Genomic DNA, 27,497 nt, shown 5'->3' with positions numbered 1-27,497 from the left:
ATCTCAGCGATAAGCCCCAGGTCTTTTCAAAGACCTGGGGGGACACAGGGCAAAGGCAGGTGCAGAAGTGTCCCGGGGGCAGCCAGGGGGGTGACTGGACCCCCGAGTCCCTCAGGACCTGCACCTGCCAATTCTGCAGCCCTAAACTACTCACAGACTCTAGACGGACTCTGAAGATTTGGGGGGGGGGGCAGGGTGAAGGTGTTCCAGGCACTCTTACCTTAGAACGAGACATAGTCCTTGTCCACTAGAACGGTCTCAGATAAAGACACACAAAGCACATAGAGAGGACGGTGAGCAGCAGTGACCTCGGGGAGAATCAGCCTGCATCTGTGTTTATTTGGCCAACAGCACTTTTCCAAAGACTGAATTGCAGTCTTTGGGAGGACACTGTGGGTGACCCCTGGCCCCTATGAGCCACTATGGACACCATCCACGTGGCCTCCACAGTTTTGTATTTTTTTTTGTTTTTAAGTAGCCTTCATACTCAACATGGAGCCCCATGCAGGGCTTGAACCCACGACATGCGTAAGTTTCAGGTCCTGCCGTGGGCGCACCGACCCAGGAGCAGGGGGAGGTGGGAGGAGGAAAGGGGGAAGGGGTCCGGGGGGAGGGGAGGAGCTAAGCTGGACCAAACAGCTGTCACCTCCTCCCTCTGACCAAGGACCGAGTCCCTTCGGCCCTACAAATGCTCCAGCTCTCTGACACAAAGGAAAGCACTTCGGAGCCACTAGGAAACAAATGGTGTTTTATTCCCTTTTGTTGTGGAGAGGATCGATCACAGCACAGAGGACAGCGGCCCGGTCACGGCGGCACGTCTGGTTGGATGCCACGAGAACACGATGGATGGGAGGGGCGGGGTCTGCTTGGATTTTCCATTCTGTATGACCTTCGACCTCTTGGCAGTTCCCTCCGCAGCAGGGCTGTGCCCACCTGCCCCGGGTCTCTAAGCCACGTGTAGCCACTGCACTTGCCGCTCTAACCAGTAACAGGTGGAGCAAAGGGCTTGGGAGCCATCGCTGCTCCCGGACCAACGGGACGCGGGCAGAGAAGCACAGGACGCCTCCTCTCCCTGCTGCTTTGCTGGCCCCCACAGAATGGAGCCCCTCAGCCACTGCCTACCAGAGACCTCATTCAGGGACAGGAGTCTGAGTCCAGAAGAGCCGGGCTGTAGCTGGGAGTCTGGGAAGCAGGGAAGGTAGGAGAGAGGAGCAGGGTTCCAGAGCCCATGGGGTTATTGCTGAGAAGATATGCAGGGGGCACGTTCCCCAGGGGCAGACTAGAAGCCCAGGGCCCGGGATCCCGGGCTGCTCTGCGACGGTGCAGGGCAGATGAGGACCCCGGGGTGGAAGCCCCAAGAGGGAAAGGACCGTGGAAGGGGCACAGCCTGCATGGAGGCAAAGCTGGGCTCACCAGCTCCTTGCCGTGAACCTCCCAATTGCCAAGAGACCCTCAGAACAGACCTGGGTCCGGACTAGAATACAGAAGCAAGGTTCTTGTGAATGAAGTGAAGAGAGGCCAAGAAAAATGATCACGGAGGTGATGTAAACCTTCCCAAGTCCCAAGACAACTGGAGACCCCCGCCCACACCCCCTAGCCCTACACCCACCCCCAAATCAAGAGAAGGGACTGGTCTCTCAGGGAAAAAGCGGACTCCCAGGAGTGGGAGATGATGGGGGTGGGGGCCACAGGGGGGCAGGGAGGGGCTGACGGTGACATGGCTCAGCACCCACCCGGGAAAGCGAGTTCAGGGTCACTAAAATACAACATCATCCACAAACAAGCAGCCACAGAGATCACAGTCATCAAACACACACAGACACGTCACAGGACGTGGACGAGACCGCGGGCTGCGGGCAGGAGAGGCGGGTGTCAGTTGCATCGTTAAGTTGAGGATTGTGTTCCAGGGGACGGCGAAGGGGCAGGGGGACACACACACACTCTTGGCTTCTCCTGGGGAAAGATCTGCTGCTGAAGTGGCCGGTGTTCTTAAGCATCAACACTTGAGTCTAAAGGTTCAAGCAGCTCCTTTCAGGTTCTGGGAGCTAAAGGGGGAGAGAATCCAAATTAAAACTCAACTCTGCCTCCTTTCTGGCGTCTTTACTGGCTGTCTCCCTGCCTTAATGCAGCGCCTGTGCCCCCGTGAAACACGCAGGAGACCCACTCCGAGCTCACGTCCCCGTCCCCGGTGACACAGGAGGACGAGGCTGAAATGCAGGGAAAGGGGGAGGGGCCTGGGAGGGGGAGGGGGGCCCAGGGAAGCACTTCTCCCAGGAAGGCTAGAACCTGATAGACATGGAAAGAAAATTGTTAAACCCGGGGTTTCTATTTCAGGACACCCCCAGTCGTTGCTCACAATCCTGAGACCTAAGAGAACAGGGTTTCTGAGGAAGCCCTAGTTTAGGAAAAAAACCAAAAAACAAAAAACAAACCCCAAGCCTCCTTCCCTTGAGCCTCCCCCCACCACCCCCAAGATCAGACCTGCCAGTGGCCATGAATGGACAGAACCCCGAGCCACCAGCTAGGACACCTGACTCCTGGATTGGCATCTAGGGCCACCTCGTGTGTAGGAGATCACTGACCTTCCCAAGCCCCGTCTAGGAGATGGACAAACTGAGCCCCGCGCTGCCCACCCACGAGGCTGTTGTGATAACACGATCTTGGATGGCTGTTCTCTCTGACCTCAGTTTCTTCATCTATAAAGTGGGGCTCCATCCCATCTGCCCTACTTGCTTCTTCCGGTAGGCTCAGGCAAGTCTGTGCGGGGCAGCACTTTGAAAACTAAGACAGTTAAAGGCAAACCCTCTCCTGTGTCCCTACAATGAACAACGGAAGCAAACGCTAAATACGGTCCCCCTAACAGCTGAGAACTGAGAACGGCTAACGCTGGCATCGGGGAAGGGGGAGATACACTATTCTCCCTAGTTCTGTGTAGAGTTAGCAAGTTTGATTCTAAAGTGTTGATGTTTTTTAAGCGGCCCTAAGCTACTTTCTGAACCATTGCTAAAAGCCATTATCTTTGAGCTACTCTGATGTTAGGAGGAGTTCACGAACTGTCATTCTCTCCCAAGTCCTGCCCCCATCGCAGGGAAGGTGACCTTCCATTAACCTGGCCTCCGGTCGTGCAGAAGCAGAAGTCCTATTCCCCAGCCTTTCACCGCGCATGTGTGGTGCCCTCAGATGTCTCCGTCCTTCTGTCCCGTTGCCCTTTCAGACACAAGACTCCCCAGCCTGGCTCAGAATAAACGCTGTGCCCGCTGCAAAAGCTGGCCCAGCACCTCCCTGAGGAATGAACAGTGACGGAGACAGAGGAAGACACGGGAAGACAGGATCCTACCTTCCTACCTGAGGGCTGCACCTCAGTTCTCTGCTTTCTGGGGCTCCGTTGCTGGAAAAAAAATGGAACAGATTGCAGTGAATGGACCCCTCACCCCCACGGACCACCCACCGCAGCAGCCGTGCCCAGGCCTGACGCTGGAGGAGTCTGAACCGTGCAGCAAAGAGGGGGCTTGGCAGGATTCTGAGTCAGACAGACTTGCTGGTTATAGGAATTGGGCACATTCCTTAACTTTTCTGAGTCCCTGGGTTATCGAATGCGGATCGCGAGCCTCTGTCACGGGGCTGTGCGCACACGAAGGGGGTTCTATGAAGCACCTGTCTCGTGCCCGACACAAAGCACATGCCCTATAAACAGCGGCAGTCAGGGGTAGCAGCCGGTTTGGTGGAGATGAGGGGACAGCCCAGAGCAGGGGCCCCGGAGACCGCTCTCCCCGCACAGACACAGGAGCACGTCCGGTTGGCTCTAGGGAGGCCACGATGTCTGACCACCATCCCTCCCGGAGCCATCCGAGGACCCTCCCCCATTGCTTCTATCCCACCCGGGCCGGTGGTCGTGACCGCTACCATTTGCAGTGATGAGGTTCTCCACCTGCACCTCCTCATCCCCCGGAGCCCTGCAAGAGAAGGAGAAGCTTCCGTCGGCGCTCTGTGGGGCAAACCCGCTGTCCCTGCTGGGGCAGGGCCATCTGGAGCAGGCCCCTGCGAGTCACTGGAAGGCTGTGGCACTCTCCACCAAGGGGCGCGTGGGGCCGGGGGCGGGGGCGAAGCTGGGATTGAAGGGGTGTCAGGGGAACTCGCAGGCACCCGTCAGTGCCGGCCCCACTGTGCACTGGGAAGGAGGGGCTTGGGGCCCCCTGGGGGCTGGCATCGTGTCCTGCCAGACTTTGGACTTCTGAGGTCCACTGCTGCCCCTGGTTTTTGCGGTAGACTAATGGGGTATGGGGTGGGGGGAGAGGTGAATGACGGAGCCCGAGCTCCTCCTCAGCCAGAGCCCCATGCACAGGTGATGAGCAGGGACAGCGTCGCAGGTCCTGTAGAGACGAGATGGACCTCCCGAGAGGCTCTGAGGCCCACTGCTTCCCTTCTCCCAAGCCCAACTGTCTCAAGGGCTTTCAGACGCGTGTCCAACACGTTCTTTCTTCCCTCCCCTCCTCAATGTACATCAGAAGAGAGTATACAATTCTGATCTCAATATACATCAGAAAAGAGGAGGGGCTAACCCTCCATGCTTTGCCCTCGTGTATGCCAGAACATGCCTGGCACACACCAGGGGGCCCCGCCCTGTCCCCTCCTAGCGACACCTCCGATATCCACAGACACGCCATCCTTACCGGGGCTTCTGATTGAAATTGCATTTGCATCTGCGACCTGAAAGGCAAAGAAACCACCCAAGGTCACGCTCCCGGCTTGAGTTCAAGGTCACGCTCCTGGTTTGACCACAGCAAAGCTGCCACAGGGGGCTACATAAAAAGCACAGTTATATGTAGCAATCCTCTGTGGGAGTAGGGTTCTTCTGAGGTCAAGGTTCAACATTCAAATGCCTGGATGATGGCCGTACCACAGTCTGCTTCATCGGGCAAGTGCAGAGGGCTCCGCGCAGCCCGGGCTCTCGTGTGCAGAAAACAAACGCGGGGGCACCTCTCTCAGAGCACTCTAAGGACAGCTCCTCGCTATCTCCTGTGACTCCCCGACCTCCGCCTACTGGACACAGCACGAGGACAGCCACCCTGCCCTTTCTGATGACCTTGTTTTCATCAAGCGTTTATTTTGTTCACTTTTCTTTAATGTTTATCTATTTTTGAGAGAGACAGAGCAAGAGCAGGGGAGGAGCAGAGAGAGAGGGAGACACAGAATCGGAAGCAGGCTCCAGGCTCTAAGCCATCGCCACAGAGCCCAATGCGGGGCTCTAACTCATAAACGGCAAGATCATGACCTGAGCCGAAGTCGGACGCTTAGCCGACGGAGCCACCCAGGTGCCCCTATTTTGTCCATGCTGCCCTGTTTTACTGAGCACTTACTATGTGCCCCGCACGATGTTAGGTGCTGGAGATAACAGGGAGAACGGGCCATCTCTCTCTCCCCCCGAGAGAGCCCGGCCGGGCTCCTACACTGTTCTCCACTCCCCCGGCAGCTGCAGACATCACTCTACAGAGCCAACAGGGAACGAACAAACTTACTCAGGATAAGGAGAATCCCCACGGAGAAGAGCACCACAGCAAACACCAGTCCCCCAATCCGCAGAGTCTGGTAGTCTGCCAAAGGAGCAGAGGTGACAAAAGGAAGGGAAGAGCACAGCTTCCCATCCCTGGGCGGGGCCACACCCCCCTTCCCCCCACCAGGGTTACCATCACCGCTCACCATAATGAAAAGGGTCCTTTTCCTTCTCCTGCTCAGCTGCTGAAAAAATAAACGAGTGTGGGCAAGAGGAAGACAGCTGCACATCTGGTTCCCTAATACCCCACCAGTGTCACTTCCCACAAAGGGACTCCTGGGAGAGAGAGCCCATTAAGCAGAGGTGCCCGGGGAAGCACAGAAGGGCCTGCCCACTAAGGCCAGCCCGAGAGCAGAACTGGGTACCACTCAGAGCCCCGGTGCACAGCACATCCACATTTCTTGCCCCTTTGCATTGTTACATTATGCCCCAAAGGCAGGGTCTGTTAGCCCCCTGTTACAGGTGGGGAAACTGAGACCAAGGAAGAACATGTGACTTGCACAAAGCCAGAATCTAGACACTGATGAGCGGGCCTGGCTCCCAAGGTTCAGGCAAAAAGTCTACAGGGACCCAGAGTGCTTGAGAGCTTGAAAGTAGAGCCTGCTGGACCCTCTGGGGAGAGGTGGGCAGGCTGGAACAGGGTCTGTGAATACACGCTGCCTTCCAGCAGTTTCTCTGCTGACTTCAGCGGGGACAGGGGAGTCACTGATCAGACATGGAGAATCTGAGAGCCCCCCAGCCCTATGTCCCAAAGGGCCAGGACCTGGAGGGGTACTTACCACTGGCCAGGACGCTGGGAGCCAGCAGGCTGCACAGAAAGATCAGCACCACCTCCATGGCGTCTGGGGACAAAGGAAGGAAAGTGAGTCTCTGCACAGGAGACCCACCACCCCAGCCCTCGGCCGGGTCAGGGGCCGCGTAGGGCTCCCGGCTCTATTCTGAGTACCCTCCACACAGTAAAAGTTCAAGCCACAGAATGGAAGTGGCTGACACTTACTGAGCTCTTACAGAGGGCTCCGCACGCATTAATTTAGTTACCACAGCTGCCTACTATGACAATCAGCAGGCGCAATGACTGACCCGTTTTGCAGGCGAAGAACCACAGTTTAAAGAAGTTAAATGAGACTCCTGACAGCGAGTGGCAGAGCCCGGGCCCTAACCCCTCCACCACGCTGCCTCTCTGGTGCCGAAGCCGGAAAACCCCAAGGCTTTGGTGATGACCCCAGCTGCGCCCTCCTCTCCAGGCCATCCTTCCGGGACTTCCTGGCCTGGTTCCCCAGAGCCAACACCCATGGTTGGAAGTTCGTTCTTCTAGGAGATTAAATGGGGCAGGTAAGTGAATGCCTCTCTAGCCCAGCCCGCCCACCAGGTGGGGCGGGAGACTTGCTGTTCACTGGTCTCCGTAGGGTAAACCCTGAAATGCCAACAGCTCTCCCTTAAGTTGCCCCCGACACCCTCACCTCTAAGGTGCCCGAGCCAATTCTTCCTCCAGTCTTAGTTCATAATCCTCCAGAAAGGCCATTTGGTCAAACAAAGGCAATGTGCAGACCGGTTCTGAGTGCCAGCATCCTGACCTTCCCCTTCTGTCCGTGAGCTCATCGAGCCCCTGGACTCTGGGGCCAGGGGCCCCAGGATGGGCCATCCGGATGGAGGCAGCAGGCGGCCAGGGACAGATTTCAGTGGAGTCACACGCGAGTCACTCCTGGGCTTAAGGAAGTATGTTTGGTGAAGAGCCATCAAGGAAAGGCAGAAAGAAACCCACACCAGGAAAGCGCAAGGCTGTCTGTCTTCCTCCAGGGTGTGGGACTGGCAGTGGCCTGACCCCCCCCAGACCAGTGTCTAGTGGCCAGGACCATGCTGGCCCTGAGGGATCGCCCCCATTACTTGCCAGTCCCCACGCAAGCATCCTCAGCTGCCCTTCACCTCTCGGCCACCAGGGGTCAGAACAGCTGCATCCAGAGTCGCGCTGAGACCCAGCCGGGGACTTGGAGAAAGCCGCTCGGTGTTCATCAAAAGGCAGTAATTTGCTTCTAATGCCATCTCATCTATTATTTGTAATTTTTTCCAATTTTACATATGTTTTACATTTTATACGTATAAAAATATATGTATCATGCCCGCATACATAGTAATAAGATGAACACTCATAACTTAAAAACTAGAACTTTACAAGCACCTGCTACATTTACCTACATTTTCCTCCAAATCGTCCCTCTGCCTCACTCCCAGAGGTAAACAGTATCCCGGACAATGTATATCCATACAGTTTTTTTCATCATTCCCTTGTTCTTCCTCAAAGAATTTTTTCTTAATGAAAGATAAAATTCACACATCATGAAACTCATCATTTAAAAATGTACAATTTTCAGGGCACCTGGGTGGCTCAGTCGGCTAAGCGTCTGGCTTCAGCTTAGGTCACGATCTCACGGCTCGTGAGTTCAAGCCCCACGTCCTGTCTCCCTCTCTCTCTCTCTCTCTCTGCCCCTCCCCAGCTCGTGCTTTTTCTCCAAGTAAAAACATCCAAAAAATTTTTTTTAGTAAATACAAAGCACGCAATTCAATGGTTTCGGTATCCGCACAAACCTGTGCCACCATCATCACTAACTCCAGAATATGTTCATCACCGCAAAAAGAAACCCCATACCCACTAGCCATCGGTCCCATTCTGCACCCCGGCCCCCAGCCCCTGACAACCACTGACCTACTCTCTGCATCTGTGGATTCGCTTATTTTAGACACTTCACGTAAAACAATCATACGCTATGTAGCCTTTGGCGTCTGGCTTCTGGGATTTAGCATCACGTTTTCAAGGTTCATCTATGTTGTGGCCCGTGTCAGAACTCCGTTCCTTTTTATGGCTGAGTAATATTCCTCTGTATGGCTATCCCTCCCACTCTTCTTCAAAATCTATTCGTCATGCACATATTATCTTAATAAGATGCGGGTCGTGGAGCTTTTTTGAGCTTTGTAATGATCATACTATGTTGTTTGCAGTCTTCTGGGACTGGCTATTTTTGTTCAACATTGTTTCTAGGATTCACCCATTAGGACATGTAACCTTCGGTTCATTTCTTTCCAAAGTTGTGTAGTATTCCACTGTGCAGCTTAATTATCACGTATTGGTTCATTCTCCTCTCAGTGGAGATCTTTTTGGCTTTTCCCATTTTGTGCGATTATAAATAATGCAGCTGTGAACATTTTTATGCATGCTGCACAGCGTAAGATGCTTTTTCTTTTCTTTCTTTCTTTTTTTTTTTTTGCCATCATTTTCACATGGAATACTTTTTACATCGGAACCCAGTGCAAATACATATTCACGTATACCGGGGATAACAACATCACAAAACAACTCTTAACCTTAAAATGAATGATGCCCTCTGACGGTTTCTGTTCTGATTCCCTTTTTTTTTTTTTTAATTTTTTTTTCAACGTTTATTTATTTTTGGGACAGAGAGAGACAGAGCATGAACAGGGGAGGGGCAGAGAGAGAGGGAGACACAGAATCGGAAACAGGCTCCAGGCTCTGAGCCATCCGCCCAGAGCCTGACGCGGGGCTCGAACTCATGGACCGCGAGATCGTGACCTGGCTGAAGTCGGACGCTTAACCGACTGCGCCACCCAGGCGCCCCCTGATCCCCTTTTTAAAATAAAATGGTCAGACCCACTAACGGGTCATACCGCAGTAGGAAGATGTATGTTCTAGAGACAGGCCTAGGAGTGTGGTCACTGGGTTGTATGGTACAAATTGTCGACCTCACAGAATACTTTCGGATTGTTTCCCAAAGCGGTCATCCCCGTTTCGACACCCCACCACACCACCTGCATGACTGTGCCCATCCCTCGGCATCCTTATCCACACTTGACGTGGTCAGCCTGCTTAATTTCTGCCAATCTAGAGGTGTGAAATACGGTCTTAATCTGCTCGCTCATTAAAGGAGTCGGGCTTCTGTTCCTTCATCGGTCACGTGTCTTTCAGGTCTTCTGCTCACTTTGCCAATGGGTTGGGCATTATTAGTATTATTCAGGTGTTATTCTGGATATGAAATCTTTGTCACGAAGTACTGCAAAGGTCTCTTCCCTATTAGCGGCTTTTCATTTTTTGTTGTTGTTTTTCAACGAACAGAATTTCTGAACGCTAACGTAACTGGACGCGGTGTTGTTTTTGTGCGTGTCTTGTTGAAGATACCGTCAGCCTGAGTCAGAAAGAATTTTCTTCTGGACATATTACAGCTCCGTCTTTTACATTTAAATCTTCATGTCACCCAGAACTGTTGTTCACGTGAGGCAGGAGGCAGGGATCAAATTTTTACTATTCAGGGGGTGTATCTGCTACTACAACTTCCCTTTCGATCTAGGGGTCGGTCTGTGTGTCCCTGCATCCGAATCCGTGTCTCCATTGCTACAACTTGACAGCGATCTTCCCGTGTGGTAGGAGAAACTTCTCTCTCCCTCTTCCCCCTCTTCCTTCAGGAATATCTTCCCTCCTCTTTGTCTTTCGCTCCTATATATAAATTTTAGAATCAGCCTGTCAAATTCATCTGAAGCTGTTGGGATTCTCACTGGAATTGAGACAATGGATCTGAACCTTGAGTCTCCTATCCATAAAGGAGTCTTGAGACTCCTATCTTGGGTCTCCTATCCAGTCTGCCTTTCCATTTGTACATCCTTTTCAACGTCTTATATTGGTTTTATAAATGCTTTCATATAGGTCTCGCACATCTCCCACGAGATTTATCCCTAGGTGCCTTATACTTCTCATTGCCATTTCAAATGCAATCTCATGTGTGTTTCCTAATTTTCGCTGCTACAGGGAAAGGCAATTGAGTTGTACATATTGATCTTAAACCCAACAATCTCACTCACTAAATCTCTGTTAATATTTCTAATAATTTACTTACAGATTTCCCCTGGGTTTTCTCTGTCGACATATCATCTGCAAATGATACAGTACTGTTTCTTCTTTGCCAATGCTTACACTGTTGGGTTTTATTTCTGGTCTTCTGTACTGCTAGGCCTTAGAGTAAAATGTAGAATAGAGGCAGTAATACAGGACACATACACACCCATGCAGTCTTATTACTGGTTTTTATTTTTTACTTGTATTTCATTTGTGTGTGTGTTTATTTTTAATTCTTCCCAGTTTTACTGTGATGGGACACCTAACATTGTGTACATTTAGGGTGTGATGATTTGATGCATGTTTATGCTGCCACATATTGCCACAATAAGGTCAGTTAATACCTCCATCACCTCACATAATTATCTTTTGTGTGGGGGCGCCTGGGTGGCGCAGTCGGTTAAGCGTCCGACTTCAGCCAGGTCACGATCTTGCGGTCCGTGAGTTCGAGCCCCGCGTCGGGCTCTGGGCTGATGGCTCAGAGCCTGGAGCCTGTTTCCGATTCTGTGTCTCCCTCTCTCTCTGCCCCTCCCCCGTTCATGCTCTGTCTCTCTCTGTCCCAAAAATAAATAAACATTGAAAAAAAAAATTAAAAAAAAAAAAATTATCTTTTGTGTGCATGGTGAGGAATGATAAAGAAAATATGGCATATATATATATATGTACATATATATATAATGAAATATCATTCATTCAACCATAAAAAGAAGGGAATTACTGATTTTAAATAGATTTCTTCTAATGTTTTATAAGTGCCCCTGTAATCCTGGTTTTCCAAGATGTTTCTGTTTTACATTAATTATGAATGAAGGTTCTGGATCTATAGCTTTTAGCCTTTAATCCATCAATGAAGTAAATTATGTGCATGGGTTATCTAATGTCAAATCATCCTTACACTACTGGGATAAAACCAATGTATTATTGTCTTCCTAATAAATTGTTGGATTTGGTTTGTTGCTATCTTGTTGAGGTTTTTGCATTTATGTGCGTAGGATTGGGCCGTAATTTCTATTTTATTGTGTTGACCTTGCCCGGTTTGGGTATCATGATAGTCCTGGCCTCACAGAACAAGTATTTCCTCTCTTGCTATTCCCTGGAAGAGTTTGCAGAAGACAGAAATAATCTGCTCTGTGAACACCTGGTAGAATTGTATGACTTAGTCTTCTCTTTGTGGGAGGATTTTCAATTGCCTTTTCAATTCATTAATGGCCATGACACTCTTCAGATTTCTCTTCCTCTGGAACATATTTAATGAGTATAATTTTTTATAGCAATTTGCCCTTTTCTGCTTTCAAATTTATTATCAGAAAGTTGCTTATAATATTTTATACTTACCCTTAGAAATCACTAACTTCTGTTGGATCTGTAGTTATGTCTTTTTCTACATTCCTAACGTTGTTATTTGTGACTTTTTTTTTTTTCATCAGCTCCACCAGATGTTCACTCATTGTATGTCTTTTCAAGAACCTGCTCTTGGTTTTGCTGATCCTTTTTACTGTGTTTTAAATTATCCTTCATTCTGCCTTTACATGTTCTTTGGGTTCATTCTATTATTCTTTCTTTATATTTATCTTCTTATGTTGGATACCTGGTTCATTAATATTTAGCTTTTCTTGTTTTCTTTTTTTTTATTTTTTTTTAACGTTTATTTTTGAGACAGAGAGAGACAGAGCATGAATGGGGGAGGGGCAGAGAGAGAGGGAGACACAGACTCTGAAGCAGGCTCCAGGCTCTGAGCCATCAGCCCAGAGCCCGACGCAGGGCTCGAACTCACGGACCGCGAGATCGTGACCTGAGCTGAAGTCAGACGCTTAACCGACTGAGCCACCCAGGCGCCCCCTTTTCTTCTTTTCTAATATCAGCATCTAAGACTGTAATCCTCCAAGTGCTACATTTACCCCAACACATGAACTTTGAAATGTGGCTTACGGCTTATTGTTAAGTTCTTAGTACTTTAAATTTGCACTGTAACCTCTTATTTGACCCAAGTGTTATAAAGCGGTGTGTATGTTAATGTCCAAAAGTATACTGATTTTAAATTACTTTCCTAATTGACTGCTCACTGAAATGCCCTGTGGTCAGAGAATGTGGTCTGAGGATACAGATGCCTCAAAAGGTATTGACCTAATATATGGTTAGTTATTCTAAAAATTATATTCCATGTATTAGAAGACTAAAAATTCCTTCATTGTTGGGAAGAAAGTTTTACGTGCCTATCAAATTAAGATTATTAAACTGTGTTGTTTAAATTCCTACACACTTTATTTTTTTTGACTGGCCTCTCAACAATGGAAATAGGTGTTTTAAAGGATACCTCTAGGAGGAAGGATTTATATATTTATCCCTGTGTTTCTTATAGTATTTAACAGAAAAATTAAAATTGCTATATTGTCCTATGGGTTGGATTAAATTCTATTTCACCTTCCACCTTCTTGTGTCCTTATGTGTTGTACGTATATTTTATCATCTTGTAAATGGCAAAGACCTAGACTTAAAAAAATTTTTTTTCTTAATTCCACCTGATAATTTTCTATTAACTATCAAGTTTAGCCCATTTAATTTTATTGTGACTATTGACATATTTGGTCTGATTTGTTTCTCTTTTGACCTTTTTTTTTTTTTAGATTTTTTTTTTTTCTTATTCACTTTCTCCCTCTACTGGTTAAGAAGTTATACACGCTATTTCTAGTCCTTTAGTGGTTACCTTTGGAATTTTACCATGTGTGTTGGCTACAGACTGAATGTTTGTGTCCCCCAAACTCATATATTGAAACCTAATTCTCAATGGGATGTATTTAGAGATGGCCTTTGGGAGGTGATTAGGTCATGAGGGGGAGTCCTCATGAATACCATTAGAGTCCTTACAAAAGAGAGCTCTCTCACCTCTCCCCCCAAGTGAGGCCTCAGTGGGAAGATGGCCATCTGTAAACCTGCTTTGCCAGCACCTTGACCATGGACTTCAGCCTCTAGAACTGTGAGAAATAAATTTCTGTTGTTTGTAAGTCCCCCAGTCTAAGGTACTCTGCCGTAGCAGCCTGAGCAGACAAAGACAGTCTTTGATTTAACAAAGTCTAAAGTTAAAACGTATCATAGTTACTGGGTATAACACCCTTCCTGAAAAAGACAAAAACACAAATCACCTCCCTCGTAATACATGTCCTATTGCACAAAATTTCAGTTCCGTTTTCAATTCTATGACATGGATATTACAATGTATATTGCATGGAAACATGTTTGTTTAGATTCACTCGCATGTGTGGTAGCCGGCCTTCAAGACGGTCCCCACTACCCTGGTATTGCATCCTTGCACAGTCCCTTTCCACACTGTACCATCTGTGTGACCACTAACATACAGCAGAATTGATATGTCACTTCCAACAAACAATAGATTATAAAAGGCACGATGGCTTTCTTTTCTGGCTTGTGCTTGCTCCCTTGCTCTCTCCCTCTCTCCAACTGCTTGCTTTTAGGGGAAAAGGCGTCTGCCGTGTCTTAAGGCTCCTCCAGCATCCCTGCCGAGAGGCCCATGTGGCAGAGAACTGAGGGCCTCAGTTCAGAAGCCCGCCAGGAAGGAGACCTGCCATGAACCACGTAAGTGAGCCTGGAGGCAGAGCCTCCAGCTTCCACACGATCCCCACCCCTGGCTGACAGCCTGACTGCAGCCTCGTTACTGACTCGGAGCTGAAACATGCAGCTCAGCTGCTCCCTCGCTCCTGACCACGGGAACTGTTTGAGAGAACTAATGCTGTGGTTTGAGGCTCATTTGTTATGCGGCAGGAGATAACCGATACATTGTATTTACTAACTGATTTCTTCATGATTCTTTCTGCTGAACCTCAGCCATGCATCAAGACCTTTTCCTCACTTCTGAAGAACATCTTTTCACAATTTTCTTTAACAAAGATCTATTACTTACAAACTCAGGTTTTGTTTACTGAAAATGTTTTCATTTCACCCTTCCGGTGGACAAACTCTTAGGGGAAGGAATCCCAGGAATTCTGACTTCCTAATATTCCGGCCTTGGTGTGATGCCCTCCCCCTGAGTGGGGACCGCTGCTGGGACTGGCTGCTAGCCAGGAGAGGGGCTGTTGTTTGGGTTTGTTTTTTTTTTTTAATGTTTAATTTTTAGAGAAAGAGAGAGGCACAGAGTACGAGCAGGGGAGGGGCAGAGAGAGAGGGAGACACAGAATCCGAAGCAGCCTCCAGGCTCTGAGCTGTCAGCACAGAGCCTGACGCAGGGCTGGAACCCACGGACTGCGAGATCACGACCTGAGCGGAAGTTGGACGCTTAACCGACTGAGCCACCCAGGTGCCCCCTTTTTTAATTAATTTTTTCAATAGGAGAGGGATTTTTGGCAACAGGGTCCCTCCTAGGAGCAGGAAAGACACACGTTAAGGGTTCCAGGGAAGCAGTTACTGCCATGCCTTCCCCTCAACTCCCCCGAGATCCCTTTCACAGCTGCTGAGGTTCAAGGCCATCCTACAAACACACACTGAATTCTAGAAAGAGCCACCCTCTTCTGGGCTCTGCAGGGGATACGTGGGTAAACAAGATACAGCTTCAGCTTCCAAGGACTGGCAGGGTTTGGAAGCAAAGGGCTCGAGTACATCAGCAAGTGCGAAGAGAGCTTCAGGAGACGTAGAGACTACAAAGGAGGGTCCATCGGGGCAGGGAAAGGGGGAGCAGGGATTACAACACGGAACCTGGGACGTTCCCATGGGGGAGCTGACATTTCAGCTGGACCTCGGAAGGAGGATGGGATTCTGATGCACAGGGGCCAGAAGAGAGAAAAGCCAGGGCTCCCTGGCAGAGGAAATAACATGAGCCAAGGCAGTGAGGAGGAGAAATGGGAGGCAGGGATAACAAACAGTACTCAGTTCAAGTTCAGTTCGAGTTGAGCCTCGAGGCACTCCTTGGATGATGGCTGCCTGAAGTGGCCACCTCACCTCAGAAGGATTCTGAATGAGGTCCATCAGGAGAGGGGGCCTGGCCCCATTGGTAATGTCTGCACAGCACTGGAGGGTCCGGGACAGCAATCTGCCAAGTATTGGCCATTTCCAGAGCAAGATACCCTCCAAACAGTGAACGATCCTGTTGAGCGAGGCATGAGGGGTGGGTGGTGAGAATTCTGATAAGTCAGATTGTGGAGGCTCTCGAATGCCAAGCCGAAGAGTAAAGGCTCGTCTTTGTGTTCCGGAGAAAACCTCTCTGATCAAGTTACGGTGTGCTGAAAGAAATACTGTTACGGATTTGGAAAGTGACCAACTCCCTGTTCCTCCAGCCTGCTGCCCAGGCCTGGCCTCCACCAGCCACACCTCAGCACAGGCCTCCTCGGGGTGACTCTCGGCCCCTGCGCCCACTTCGCAAAGTCTCGTCGGTACCGTTGGCACTGCCCCTGAGTCAAGTGGCCAAACACACACACAGAGCCTCTGCAAAGACACACAATGCCCTTCTCTCACTGCCGCACCAAGAAACCCCAGAGGGGCCTCCCCTCCCTCCCACACAACCGCCCCGGTGCGTGCCACGCCCTCCCAGTTACCACACATTCGTCTCTCCCAGGAGGGAAGCAGGGCCCTCTGGGGCTGGCTAAGGGTGGGTGCGGGAGGGGCAGAGAAAGAGGCGATAGAAGTGAGAAGTCTCATTTCCGGGTCACAGAGTCTAAGGAGTAGATGGAAGAAAGGAGGGAGGGATCTCTGGAAGAGGGAGAAGCAAGGCTGAGTTGGGCAGAGCTGGGAGAAAGGGTTCAGGAAACCACATTAGCCTCCAGATGCACGTGAAGCCCCGGAACCCTGCCTGGGGGAGCCTGAGGACCTGGCTCTCAGGGACAGGGTCTCACGACAGTGGGGGGAGGGGGCGGGGGGGGCAGGGTCCGGGCCCCCTTACTCTGCTGCTCCCCAGCTCTGAAATTCTACACCATCTAGACCACCCTTCCCAGCGGGGGGGGGGGGGGGGGGGGGGGGGAATAGGACCAGCCACGTTTTGCTTCCTCCGTGGCCCGTGGCATCTTATAAGAAAGACTTCAGGTTTCCACTGGTGGTTCTTCTCCTCCTTTCCACGTTCACAGTTACCTCTATGTCGGTAAACAGCTGACATGTCAGGTGACAGCAACCCTTCCACATTAATTTTGCTCCCCGATCTTCCTGCCTTTTGCACAGTTGCTTTCTGCATGTGCGGGAGAAAGCAATCAGAAGAGTTTCTCCGGCGATTATCTTTCCATTCTGAGTCACATAATTTCACATAATTGCTGGGTAAAAGCTGCTCAGAAAAAGAAGCCACTAGTTGATGATATAGCAACATATGCTCTATTATTTTTGATTCCATGCAGCAGTGAGGTAGATCAGAATACCCAGTTCCATTGTGAAAATAACTCCGAAACAACCTCCCTCTAAAGCGCACGGCCTCCAAATTACAGTGGAACTTGATCATCTCACGCTCATGCCTCTCTCCCTCCGCCCCTAAAGCCTCGAGCCCTGTCCAGTGCATCTGGCCTGCCTGTCTTTCTTCAGGCTCAGCCCATCAGAAACATGCCCGGAGGGATCACTGACGCCTGAGTCCTGGCAGGATCCCCAAAGAAACATGAGCCCCACCCCCCACTCCAGACAGGACATGCTGGATGGGACCCGTTTATGGGGCCACAGAATGCCTGGGCCCCATTGTTTAGGCTGACTGGTCACCCTCGACTCTGTAATCAGATGCCAGGGGACACGACTTAGCCTGTGATGTATCCAGATCTCTGCAACAAAGAAGCCCGTTAAGAGAAGATTCCACTGTGTATAAATAGGACAAAGCCAAGATGTGAGGTTTACCAGATGGAGCTGGAATCACAGCATGCCAGGGTCAGAATGATTGAGATAAAAGCTCTTACTTCTCATTTGAGGAGACCGAGGCCCCAGCAGAGCAGTGAGGCGGCCAATTCACACAGCTAGCCAGGGCACAGAACTGTCTGCGGCTCCCGTCTGAGGCTCTGGTGGGCTCAGATAGGGAGACGGGCAGGCCAGGCCTGCAGGACAGGAGGCCACGAAGGCAGCCGGGAAGGAGATAGGAATGGGGTTGCACCAGAGCAATGAGAGGGGGTGGGAGGGAAGCACCTGACAGGCTCCTCAGCTCTCCATGAGAAGACCACCGTTGACTGAGCACATTCAGGGGGGCAGCGCTGGCTTCTGGAAGGCGAGAAAGAGTATCACGTCCAGAAAGACCTTCAGGAGGCTTGGAGCCCCACTCTTAGTCTCTCAACAGGGGGGCAAAAAACAGGAAGGCAAGAAAAGAAAAATTAACAGTCCTTTCCAATTATCCCGGCCATGCCGTGTGGCTGATCTTGGTGCAGGGGGCTATTACCTATAGCCTAGATCTGGACAGCCTGAGGCTCGGCGAAGGACCAAAAAGAGAAAAGGCCCAGGACTAAAAAACGTCAGAGACAGATTGGTCTGATTTACTGACAGAGAGGTGGGTTCTTCAAGTTCCTAAGACATTGGTAAGTCTGACTGTTTGTCAGGAAAACAGGACCAGACTGTCTGATCTATTTGTGTCAAGATCGTATTACAGACGGGGCACTGGCCCCAGCAGCCTTTTCAGGCCTCCTTCGCCTGGGATTCTGTGAAAGGGTCGCGCGTGCACCTCATGAGTGATACCAAGAGTTCCGACGACACGTGCTAATGGATGGGGCTCGGGGAAGTGGCCAGCACAAGCCAGCAGACAAAGCCCACACCCGTGCTGTACCTTGATGAGAACGGAGGTGTGATAACGCCTCCGCGCTGGAAAGACTGGAATGTTCTTGATCCTCTCGGGCGCCCCTTCCACCACTGAGGTCTCCCTGCTTCCCCATCCACGCAGGGACAGCCAGGCATTCAGACACACCCCCACCTCCTTTCACACACAGAGACCCTGTCCTTCCTGCACTGCTCCTCACCTTGCTGCTTCCCACCCGGGACGCTTTGGCCTAAAGCTCTCTCGGGCTTTTATGTGCCAGAATAAAGAGAAAGCAAAGAACAAAAGGACAGTCATCATCTACTTGACAGCTGTGTCTGGAAGAGCTCAAGGGGGCACTTTTCCAGGCTCCGTCCTGCTGAGCCCAGAACTCCCTTGGCTCCTTCTCTGCCACGCGGCTGTTTGCAGGACGGGGAGGGCGGAGGGGAGGGGGGTGTCGGGTTTGCTCCTCATCTCATGTTCCACGTGACCGGTAAACCTAGAAACGGCCAGGACCACACTGTGGCCCCAAACCGCTACACTCCGGCCTTGAAGCTCCCCAACCACAGGACCCTGGGCCCCTCCCCCAAGCTTCATCATGTGTAAAATACAGGCTGGATTCCTGATCATCTTGGGCCCTCTTCGGGGAAGCTGCTCAAAATCCCCATTCCTCATATAGCCACGTGACATAGCTGCGGCCTCCCTACCCGTAGACGCCTCTGTGCAATGTGCAGCCCATCCCCCACCCCAGGCCAGGGCGCCTCCGCCTCAGGTTCAGGTTCACGCCCACGAGCCAAGGGCGACAGAACACGGACCTCCTGAAGAGGGACGTTCAGGCCCGGGGTTCTCCCCGCAGCTCACACATGGCCCAGTCCCCACTCACATCACACGCCTCTCGGGGCACAGCCTTGACGGGAGCGTGAAAAGGAAGGCGGAGGAAAGACAGGGGAGTTTTCGAGGTGGTAGGAAACAGTGAGCTCGGTGGTGGGAATAAAGAAGCAAGGTGCTGGCAATGGGGGGTTGGGGGCTGGGGACAGAGGCCTGCCGGCAACATAGCAGTCCTTCTGTGAAGCCCATGGAAGGCAGTGTGAGGAATGGAAAAGTCTGAGGTGGAAAGCCCATATCCGAAGCCCAGTCTTGGGGCCTGGAGTGGCATAAGAGGTGATAATAATAATCATGATGAGTAGCCTAGGAAGTATATATTACCATCAAACCCATTTTAGAGGCAAAGAAACTAAGGTGGAGAAAGAGAGGTCCCCTGGCAGGTGAGAGCTGGATTCTAGGCTTCAACCCAGCTTTGTGGGCTTCCTGCTGGGAGCCCAGAACTCATCCCAGGGGAGGGTCACCTATACTGCGGCTCCCTGGAGGCAGGGGAGGGGTGGGGGGGGCACCTCCCCAGGCAGCTGCCACTCTGTTCTTGCTCCTCCCCAGCCTCTTGGGCTGAGCTCTGCACGGGGGCCACAACAGAGGGCGCTCCTGTCTCAGGGTGAGTCTTTACCAGCCAAGCTCCCCAGCGTCTCTAGCTTCATGCATATTCATACAGTGAACACACAGTGCCTGCCAGCTCACCCCGGAGGGAGAATTTATATTCCCTTGTTGGACAGAAAGCTGTTTACTCAGGAGGGTGATTTTTTTTTTTTTAACAGATTACAGAATTGCACAGCTGATGCGGCTGCATTTTGCCACACCAAGTACTGTTCTCAGTGGTTTAAATATACTAACTCATTTAATCCTTACAGCGGCTCTAGGGAGTGGCTCTGATCTGGATCATCCCCATTAGACAGATGGAGAAACTGAGGCCAGGGAAGTTAAGTAACTTGCCCAAAGTCCCAGAGCTAGAAAGTAGCAGAGCCTGGATTGGAACCCAAGTAACGTGGCTCCAGAGTCCTCGCCTTGAGCCACTCTACTCACCTGCCATTCTGCCTCTCAGTGGTTTTGTGGCCTTGAACAAGCTACTCTACCTCTTGGAGGCTTTGCTTCTGAAATGTAGAACAAGGGTAATGACACGTATCTCAGGAGCCATGAGGATGAGAAGAAATCACTTTTGTGTGTCGACAAGTACACTGGTCGGCCCACGCCCTTCCCTTCTGGGAAGGGGATCTCCTTTCGGAGGGGAGAGGGCGCCTCCCCCACCCCAACCCTACAGGTCTCCTGGCTAAAAGAAGCAGGTCTGAGACGTCAGTGGTCCCCCAGGGACTGTCACTTGGTGGGAACAAAGGGAGGAAGGGTCAAAGCAGCCAAGCTGTGAAGTTGGGGGGGGGGGTGGCGGGGAAGCCTGTAGGGGAGTCAGTTCACCTGCGGGAACAGAGGAGCAGGGAGAAGGGAGAGGGAGCAGGTCAGGGCTGGGTGTGCTCCAGCCCCCCCAGCTCCCACACCAGTGCTGTGCATCCTGTGGTTTGGCCCTGAACGGGGTACCTGCCTTGTCTAACCAAGCTGGAGTTGGCCTTCCGTTGTTTGCACTGGAAAGAGCTGTCAGGTCAGAGGCGAGTTCCAGGCCGGGCGAACAGAGACTGCTCTTTAAGCATCAGCGGCTGATAGTATGACTACTGTCACTCCCCAACTCCTTCCTCAGCTTCCCCTCCATTTTCTTCTACCTTCTCGTGGGAAATGGGGAAGAGAAAGAGAGAACGGAGCCAGGGAAAGGGCCCTCACTTCCCTCCCTTCCTCCTCCAGCCACCCTCCAATCTCTGAGGGCTCTGGTGTCCTCCTGACTGGTGGGAAAGGGCCCTCGGCCCTCAGAAGACACAGGCAGGCAGACAGAGGGTCTGGGGAGGCCCCCCAGAGCCACTGCTTTCTCTTGCCCCAAGAAAAACTGCCAGTGTCATCCAGGGCCACAGACAGGCAGCATGGGGGAGAGCAGGTCTCACCGGGGCAGCCGGAGCTGATGACACGTCGGCCACCACAGGGCAGCCCCAACCCAGAGCCACAGCAGCAAGAGAAACAGAGGGCCCAAGGTAGCAGAAGAGGAAGGAAATCCCAGAGGAAGAGAAACTGAACAGGGGAGACACCCAAAGGGAAGCTCGAGAGGAGGCTGACAAAGGAAAGACCCGATGAACCAACCAAGCGAGGTTGGCCAAGGGCAGAGTCCCGGCAGAGACCGAACGCGAGGAAGAGAGACGGAGAGACACAGGTGGCAAAGCAGAAAGGCCAGGACTGCTGTGAGACGAGACAGTCTGCTCTGAAGAAACACCAAACAAGCCTTCGTGCCACCGTCCTCCCTGCGAGGCCCTCTCTGGGCCTCCACCCTACCCCTGCATGCCCTAGGCTGGGTGCTGAGACTCACAGGCACAGGGTCAAGCACACTCATGCCTCGGGCAGCCCTAATCCCCCTGCCTCTTGGGTTGAAGGGGCATTGGGACAAGGTACAGAGACTCTTCCATCCTGGACCTCCGAGTGCACCTGCGGCTGCTGTCAAAGAAACCGGGAGCACCCTTCCTGCTCCCGATCCCCGCCCACGGGGGGCTGAAGGGGCCGAGGGTGGCGATGGCGATGTTGATAACATCATTTGCAAGACAGCCTACTTACCAGACGGTTTCACAAGCACCAGCTCAAAGGAGTATCACAACCACGTGTGACGTTGGGGAATCGGCCATTTTACGGACCAGAGGAGGTGAGGCCCGCCGTGACTCTCCCGCGGCCCCGCAGCAAACGGTATCGGCTCCTGAGTCTCTGGGGGGCCGAATGCTGACGGTGCCCTTCCAACTCTTGCTGCTTCCCTGGCCAGTGTGGCAATGCGTGGGGACTCAGGGAGATGAAAATACTGACCCTGACCCCACACCCCAGCTGGGCTCACTTGATGGGCGTGCTCTCCCCCCAGGCCAGAGGGGAAACACGGGTAAGCATAACGCAAATTAAGTTAGATAGCTGTGTTTAACTTCCACACGCACGCGTCATGTCACTTTCATCCCTCACAGCGGCCGGCTCAACTCTGCGCTGTCCACTATGACCAATGTCAGGGGAGGGCTGGAACCCCGGAGCCCCCTGGGAGGAGAGGGAAGGCCTGGCCTGTCGGCCATCGCCGAACCCCGGCTCACAGTTCTGCCCCTTCACCCCCAGCTGACGCACCCTCGTGTCCCTCCTCGGCCCCCACTGCCCACAGCAGCTGCCGGGTACCCTGATGCTCTCTGGACCGCGAACATCAGCGCCTTCATGCCACAGCCGGACAGTGTCCCACACGACGCACAGGTGATCCCGATCATCGGAGCTTGGGGAAGCCAACAGAACTACCAGCCCAGCCCCCAGCAGCCTTTCAGAGCGGGCTGCCAAGCTGCAGATCCCCCCCCCCTCCTTTTTTTTCTAGAATGGCTCAGAATTAGATCAGGGTATAGAACTGAACGAAAGACCACCCCTCCTCAAAAACAGATCCACATCCACAACATTGTCCCACGGGAAGATACTTTACCTTCACCAAATGCTTCTTTTCAAATACTATCTGATCCTAACGGTCGCGTATATTTCAGCCTGCATTCTTAGATCAGATTGCTTTCCAGACCGCTGAGATCGGCCTGCATTTAGGCGGAGCAAAGAAAAGTAAGGTTGGGACAGGGCGTAACTTGGGAGAGAATGGCACTATTCTCCTTCCGGGAATCAAATTAATATGGCTTTACTGATGGCCTGCTTTTGCCTGGGCAACTTAGTCATCACCGAGGGTACGACACACACACAATCACTGCCTCCAGGAGCTTACAGTCTAACAGAATCCACAGGGTCCCCCCTGCCCCCCAGCCTCCACACTGCTGTCGGACCTGACAGCTCTTTCCAGGGCAAACAACATGGTCCCAGCCATGGTCACTCCTGCAATATCTCTACAATCTGGCCTTCTCTCCACCCCCCCCCCCCCCAAAATCAATAAACTTGAAAAAAAAATACAATTTATATAAATAAATAAATAAATAAATAATAGAAAGTTTTTGGGGAGCCTGGGTGGCTCAGTCAATTGAGTGTCTGACTTGATTTCAGCTCAGGTCATGATCCCAGAGTCATGGGATCAAGCCTTGCATTGGGCTCTGCAATGGGTGAGGAGTTTGCTTAAGATTCTCTCTCTCTCTCTCTCTCTGTCCCTATCCCCTTCTCATGGTCTCTCTAAAAAATTTTTTTTTTAAAAAAGAAAGAAATGTTTTACTGTGGCGTATAAATACCTCTAAGTCTATCCATTTTCTACCCTTCTAGTATTTTCTCCCGTACTTTCAGCTAAGATAGTCGACTCCTGTTTCCTGCTGTTCCCACCCCTTAGAATGCCCTTCCCTAAAGCAAAAAAGAATACGAAAACAGAGAGAGACAAACCCTAAGAGACTCTTAAATACAGAGAACAAACTGAGGGTTGCTGGTGGAGTGTTGGGTCGGGGCTGGGGGGGATGGGCTCCACGGGCAAGGGGCATTAAGGAGGACACTTGTCGGGATGAGCACTGGGTTTTATACATAAGTGATGAATCACTAAATTCTATTCCTGAAAAACATTAGTTAAAAAATAATAAGATTAAAAAAAAAAAGAGAGAGAGAGAGAGAATGCCCTTCCCTAACGTGCAGCCAAGGTTGAAAAATGCTGTCTTTGTCCAACGACCTCTCCAGCCTACGGACTGAACTGTATGCTTCTTTCCCCCAGACTCAACGTGCACCTGTTGCCTGTCATTGGCACTGATCCGGCACACCGCACTTTCTGTTTCAGGCTCTCTTTAACAAGGCTCTCCTAGCTGAAAAGTCTCTGTGCCACCCCGTGACTTGCAAGAAACTGAGGCCGGACAGCCAGCCAGTGAGTGCTAGCTGACAGACGGATGTTTGAAGGAGCACAGCTGTAATCGCCAGGCCCTAGAATTGTGTCGGGGAGGTGTGGGGGGCACCGAAAACCCGGTCCTATCAACAGCAACCGTGATGATTCACACGGATCGCACGTACCCTTGATGTTGATGCGGCATGATGAAAATAGCATTCCGCCTCTGTGATTTTCCTCCCCAAAACCCATAAGCCCGGTCGAGTCATGAGAAAAAAGTCAGACAAATCCGAGGTTGAGGGGTATCCTACCATATGGATGACCAGTCCTCCTCAAAACTGTCAAGGTCATCAAAAAAAAAAAAAAAAAAAAAAAAAGCAAGTCTGAGAAACTGGCACAGTCCAGAGATGCCTAAGGAGACAAGACAACTGAGTGGAATGTGGTATTCCAGACAGGATCCTGGAACAGAAAAAGGACATTAGGTAAAAACGAAGGACCTCTGAAGAAAGTACGGACTTTAATTAATAGCAATGTATTAGTGGGGCGCCTGGGTGGCTCAGTCGGTTGAGTGTCCAACTTCAGCTCAGGTCATGATCTCACAGTTCGTGAGTTGGAGCCCCACGTTGGGCTCCATGCTGACAGCTCAGAGCCCGGAGCCTGCTTTGGATTCCGTGTCTCCCTCTCTCTCTGCCCCACCCCCACTCACGCTCTGTCTCTCTCTGTCTCCAAAAATGAATAAATGTTAAAAAAGTTTTTTTTTTTTATTTCAGTTAAAAACAAAACAGCCCCCAAGCCCATCCCATCACCTCCCACATCTGTTCACCTTCCTGGCAAGCAGGGTGCAGCCCTGTGCCCTGTTCATGACGTCTGACGCTCCTGTAACAGAGGCCAGGCTTTTACAGCTCAGAAGCACAGAGCCAAAATCCAGCAAAGGCTTTTAAAGCTGCATTTAAAGCAAGTGTTTTGGGTCTAACCAGAGGTCACTGATGGATCTGTGGCCTCCAGAGGAAAATGCAACCTGTTCCCTTGATTTGCATTTTAAATGCCCGTCAAATAAACAGTAAACATCAATTATTCTGTTTAATAACCTAACTTGAAATGACTGGCCCCTTACAAAGTTCCAAAGAGGGGCTGATGAACAGATAGCACTCTAAGCCTGGGATTAAGGAGACGGCAGAGGGCAGTGACACTGTCACAGGCCCAAGGGGCCTGAGTTACTGAATTCCCTGCACTGCCCCAAGGCGGCTATAAGCATGACAGGGCACCTCGGGCCCAGACCATCATGCTGACACTTCCCAGGGTGGCCCCTTCCTCTTGAATCCCTCTCATTGTCTTGTGGGGCCTCCCTGAGTGTCCCCCTCTCTGGGTCTGCCCCCACCCTCCTTCACTCACAGAGGAGGGCGCCTCCACAGCTGAGGGCGGGAGGCTGAGCCCACAGGTCCTTGTGACTCAAAGCTATTTCTCTGGAGCCCAAACCCAATCTAGCCTGGCTGCACAGGGGGAGTGGGAGGGACAAAGGTCCTTTATTATGTAGAGAGGACTTATTATTTCAACCCAGAGGCACCTTTATCTTTAACATGGAGTTCCTTTGGGGGAAGAGACACACAGTCAAAGGAAAAAAAGAATGGACCACGCAAAGAAATAAGGCCCTTTCCTTGGAAAGGGATACACAGAGTTCACAAAGCACAAACACAGGCCTGGTTTCTAAAAATTTCCCTGGAAAGACCCCAAGCTGACCCACCAGTGGGGGCCCGGTGCCTCGCTGGCCCCTGCTATCCCTGCCAACTGTGACGATCCTCACGATGCCATCCCAGCCACTGCCCCAAGAGCTCTTCCGGACAGGACAGCCCAGAGACACAGAGCAGGGCTGTGTGGCCGACTCTGGCACAGGCCAGGGACACAAGTTGCCCAGAGTCAGGGAGCAGGACTGTTGCCTGCCGGCTGCAAGCTCAGAGGGCCCAGGCCCCTTCCCCTAGGGGAACTCGATCTTGTTCCAGGGAACCTAGACGGTGGGCGGCATCGCGTAGGAGCCCGGGGCCAGCCCCCCCTCCCCCCACCCCGGGCAGGCTGGGCAGACGTGAATGAGTCAGGCCAGCAATGGGATCACCTCCTCCACATGCCCACTGACAAAGGCCCATTCAAGAAGGCCAGACAAGCATTCCCGGAGGCAGAAACAGAAACTCAGAGCAGCTGCCAAGGCCAGAGGCCCACAGCACCCTGCCCACGGTCAGACCACAGCACCAGGCAGCTTGGCCAGGCCCCTTGCCCTTCCCCATCCAACAGCCCAGCTCCTGGAAAGCACAGCTCTGGCCTGCACGTCCCAGCCTGCAGGGTGCTTTGAATGTACTCACATCGTCTTGCTTCGCAGTGGCAGGGGTGGGAGCAAGGGGACAAACCCTGACCCCAGGGAAATCTGCCCTGCCTCCAGATGGCAAGGGTGGGTACACGTGCACGTTCGGAGGGTTTATACAACCTCGTGTGCCTCCACTCCAGGAAGCACACTGTCCCCTCCCTCCTGCCACAAGCCCTCCTTCCCCTGTTCCCGCTGAGCCAAGGCCCCTACCTCTTCCCACGTATGCACTGCCACCACTAGTGTGTGTCTCCTCCATCAGACTATGAACTCCCTGGGGTGGAGGCACAGGCTAGGCATCCTCGGGGCTCCAGCGCTCAGCAAAGCAGCCGCTCAGTAAATGTCGATTCCCCACTGCATGGATGTTCCGTATGATTATCCCTTGTGGTTATGATCCAATCCCAGCTCAGAACAACCCAGGCACCTGCATAGGCTTCTTCAGGAATTTAAAAACTTTCTCAGCGCCCCTCCCTTCCACTGCCTCATTTCTGCTCTCTGGGGCTCTGTCAAACCCCACTCACCAAAACGCTATGAGTCAGCTTCCCTCCACTGACCTCAGACCTTCGGCATCCTCCAGACCCCGGATGGGGTCGAATTCTTGTTTTCTGGATTCTACCAGGGGAACCGCCCCCGCCGCGACGGCGCATGGGCACGAAGGAACGCACGCCTTAGGGACGCGCAGGATGCATTCCTGGGTCTGAGCGACTGGCAGGGAGGCAGTTCTGCAGGACAAGTGGGCTTTCAACACCTCCTGGTGGGCGAGGACTTTCTCCCATATGTTCAGTTCACACATGCTCACTGGACTTTCTCCAGGTGCCCAGCACCATGCCAGGCACCGTGTGGGGGACAGATCCTGCCTTTGAAGAGGTAAGGAAGGTGGAGGGGAGGCGGCAGGCCTCGTACTCTAGGCGGAGAGTCAACAGGGCATTCAGGGGGCCCAGGGGGAGGAAAGCACTTCTGTTTACTGGGAATTAGGAAAACCTATTTGCAAGAATGAGCACTGGAGAGGAGCCTCGGAGGCTGATATAACGACAGCAAGTTACTCCATTCCAATAATAATAATGTCATCACTGTTATTATCGTCACAGCAGCTAACATCTCCTGCTTACTACATGCCAGGCACCGTGTGAAGCACCTTACACAGCTCACCTCCATCATCCCCATGCTCGTGTGACAGATAAGGAAACTGAGGCCTAGAAAGTTAAGAAACCTAGGAGGCATCAGAACCCAGATTTGAACCCAAGTCCGCGCGCCAGCCTCTGTTCGGCAGGCCCGAGGGAGGGCTCGTTCCGGGTAGGACCTGAGCAC

At 51.8% G+C, this 27,497-nt stretch overlaps 1 protein-coding gene across 7 annotated transcripts in view; it reads right to left on the bottom strand.

The window, feature by feature from the left end:
* Nucleotides 1-728: 728 nt before the first annotated feature.
* FXYD6 (FXYD domain containing ion transport regulator 6) overlaps nucleotides 729-27,497 on the bottom strand; it is a 31,507-nt gene continuing 4,738 nt past the window's right edge. For 2 of the 7 annotated variants that reach the window (XM_086679017.1, XM_086679011.1), the window contains exons 2-8: nucleotides 6,331-6,393; nucleotides 5,698-5,736; nucleotides 5,517-5,591; nucleotides 4,671-4,707; nucleotides 3,904-3,953; nucleotides 3,346-3,388; nucleotides 729-2,045 (exon numbers count right to left, since the gene is read on the bottom strand). In XM_086679017.1, the coding sequence (XP_086535143.1) occupies nucleotides 3,360-3,388; nucleotides 3,904-3,953; nucleotides 4,671-4,707; nucleotides 5,517-5,591; nucleotides 5,698-5,736; nucleotides 6,331-6,388 (288 nt within the window). In that variant the 5' untranslated portion in view covers nucleotides 6,389-6,393 and the 3' untranslated portion in view covers nucleotides 729-2,045; nucleotides 3,346-3,359. Of the gene's footprint in view, nucleotides 2,046-3,337; nucleotides 3,389-3,903; nucleotides 3,954-4,670; nucleotides 4,708-5,516; nucleotides 5,592-5,697; nucleotides 5,737-6,330; nucleotides 6,394-21,657; nucleotides 21,871-27,497 lie in introns of those variants that run through there. The other 5 variants (XM_086679014.1, XM_086679015.1, XM_086679016.1 and 2 more) reach the window with 4 other exon arrangements.

Source organism: Puma concolor, chromosome D1, assembly GCF_028749965.1.
Source record: "Puma concolor isolate L17-30 chromosome D1, mPumCon1.1.hap2, whole genome shotgun sequence".
Taxonomy (NCBI): domain Eukaryota; kingdom Metazoa; phylum Chordata; class Mammalia; order Carnivora; family Felidae; genus Puma; species Puma concolor.
This window is presented reverse-complemented; position numbering and strand designations above follow the sequence as displayed.